The sequence below is a fragment of the Monopterus albus genome, unplaced genomic scaffold, assembly GCF_001952655.1.
Source record: "Monopterus albus unplaced genomic scaffold, M_albus_1.0 scaffold5131.1, whole genome shotgun sequence".
NCBI lineage: Eukaryota > Metazoa > Chordata > Actinopteri > Synbranchiformes > Synbranchidae > Monopterus > Monopterus albus.
In genome coordinates, this window is record NW_018132995.1 from 1 (window position 1) to 801 (window position 801).

General features: G+C 45.2%; 1 protein-coding gene across 1 annotated transcript; it reads right to left on the reverse strand.

Moving 5' to 3' along the window:
• Nucleotides 1–57: 57 nt before the first annotated feature.
• Nucleotides 58–740, reverse strand: LOC109954254 (cortexin-3-like). The gene has a single exon (XM_020589640.1). The coding sequence runs from the start codon at nt 694–696 to the stop codon at nt 325–327; it is 372 nt and encodes a 123-aa protein (XP_020445296.1). The 5' UTR covers nt 697–740; the 3' UTR covers nt 58–324.
• Nucleotides 741–801: the final 61 nt, after the last annotated feature.

The window sequence follows — 801 nt, forward strand, 5'->3', positions numbered from 1 at the left end:
GTAGTAATATTACTGTAAGGTGCTACTAAGTAATGCATTACTAATAGTGTTCTTGCAAAGTTTTGAGATTGCATATTTAATTAGTAATGTGGACAAATGCTGCATACATGGCTCTAGCTACCAGTTGATACACTGTAGTGAAAAACCTTCAAATTGCAAATAAATTCTGAACTGGTTCTCATTTAGTTTATTTGTGCATGTAAGAATAAAACAAAAACAAAACAGCAGAGCAAAACAGAACAGTACAAGGACAGGCTGGCTTTGTGTTTTTGTTTTTATACATCAACATATGCTAGTGTGCTTGGATGTGTGTATTTTGTAACCCTAAGTCAAAGTATAGTCAAACTGGCCCTTCTCCAGACCATCAAGGCCATCAGCCCAGGTGGAAGTTGGCATACTCCGGTAGGGATCCAGCAGGATACGGAAGCATCGCAGTATGAGGATGAGGAGAAAAACTAAGAGGAATACGACCAAGGCAAAAGTTGTCTTTTGCTCCAAAGACACGGCAGCAAAGGCTGAATCTGTCGAGGATGAGGAGGAAGACGAGGAGGAGAGGGCAATGAAATGCCCCCCGGCAGAGTACAACACAGAGGGGAGAGCAGAGGTGAATGGCTCTCCCTCCATCGTCCACGAAGGAAAGTGTGTGGTGGGGCCAGGACAGTGGCGCTGCAGATCCCACATGGGGTGCTGTGGCATGCACTTCAACCCAGCCCAGTCTAGCCCCTTCAGATGGACCTCACTGTCTAGAGAGACATAGCACCAAAGCATGCTGGTTAACATATGTCAACCACAAAGGCCTGA

What these genes read in the sequence shown, in the direction of transcription:
- LOC109954254 (XM_020589640.1), bottom strand. Translation starts at nt 696, where the DNA reads ATGCCACAGCACCCCATGTGGGATCTGCAGCGCCACTGTCCTGGCCCC.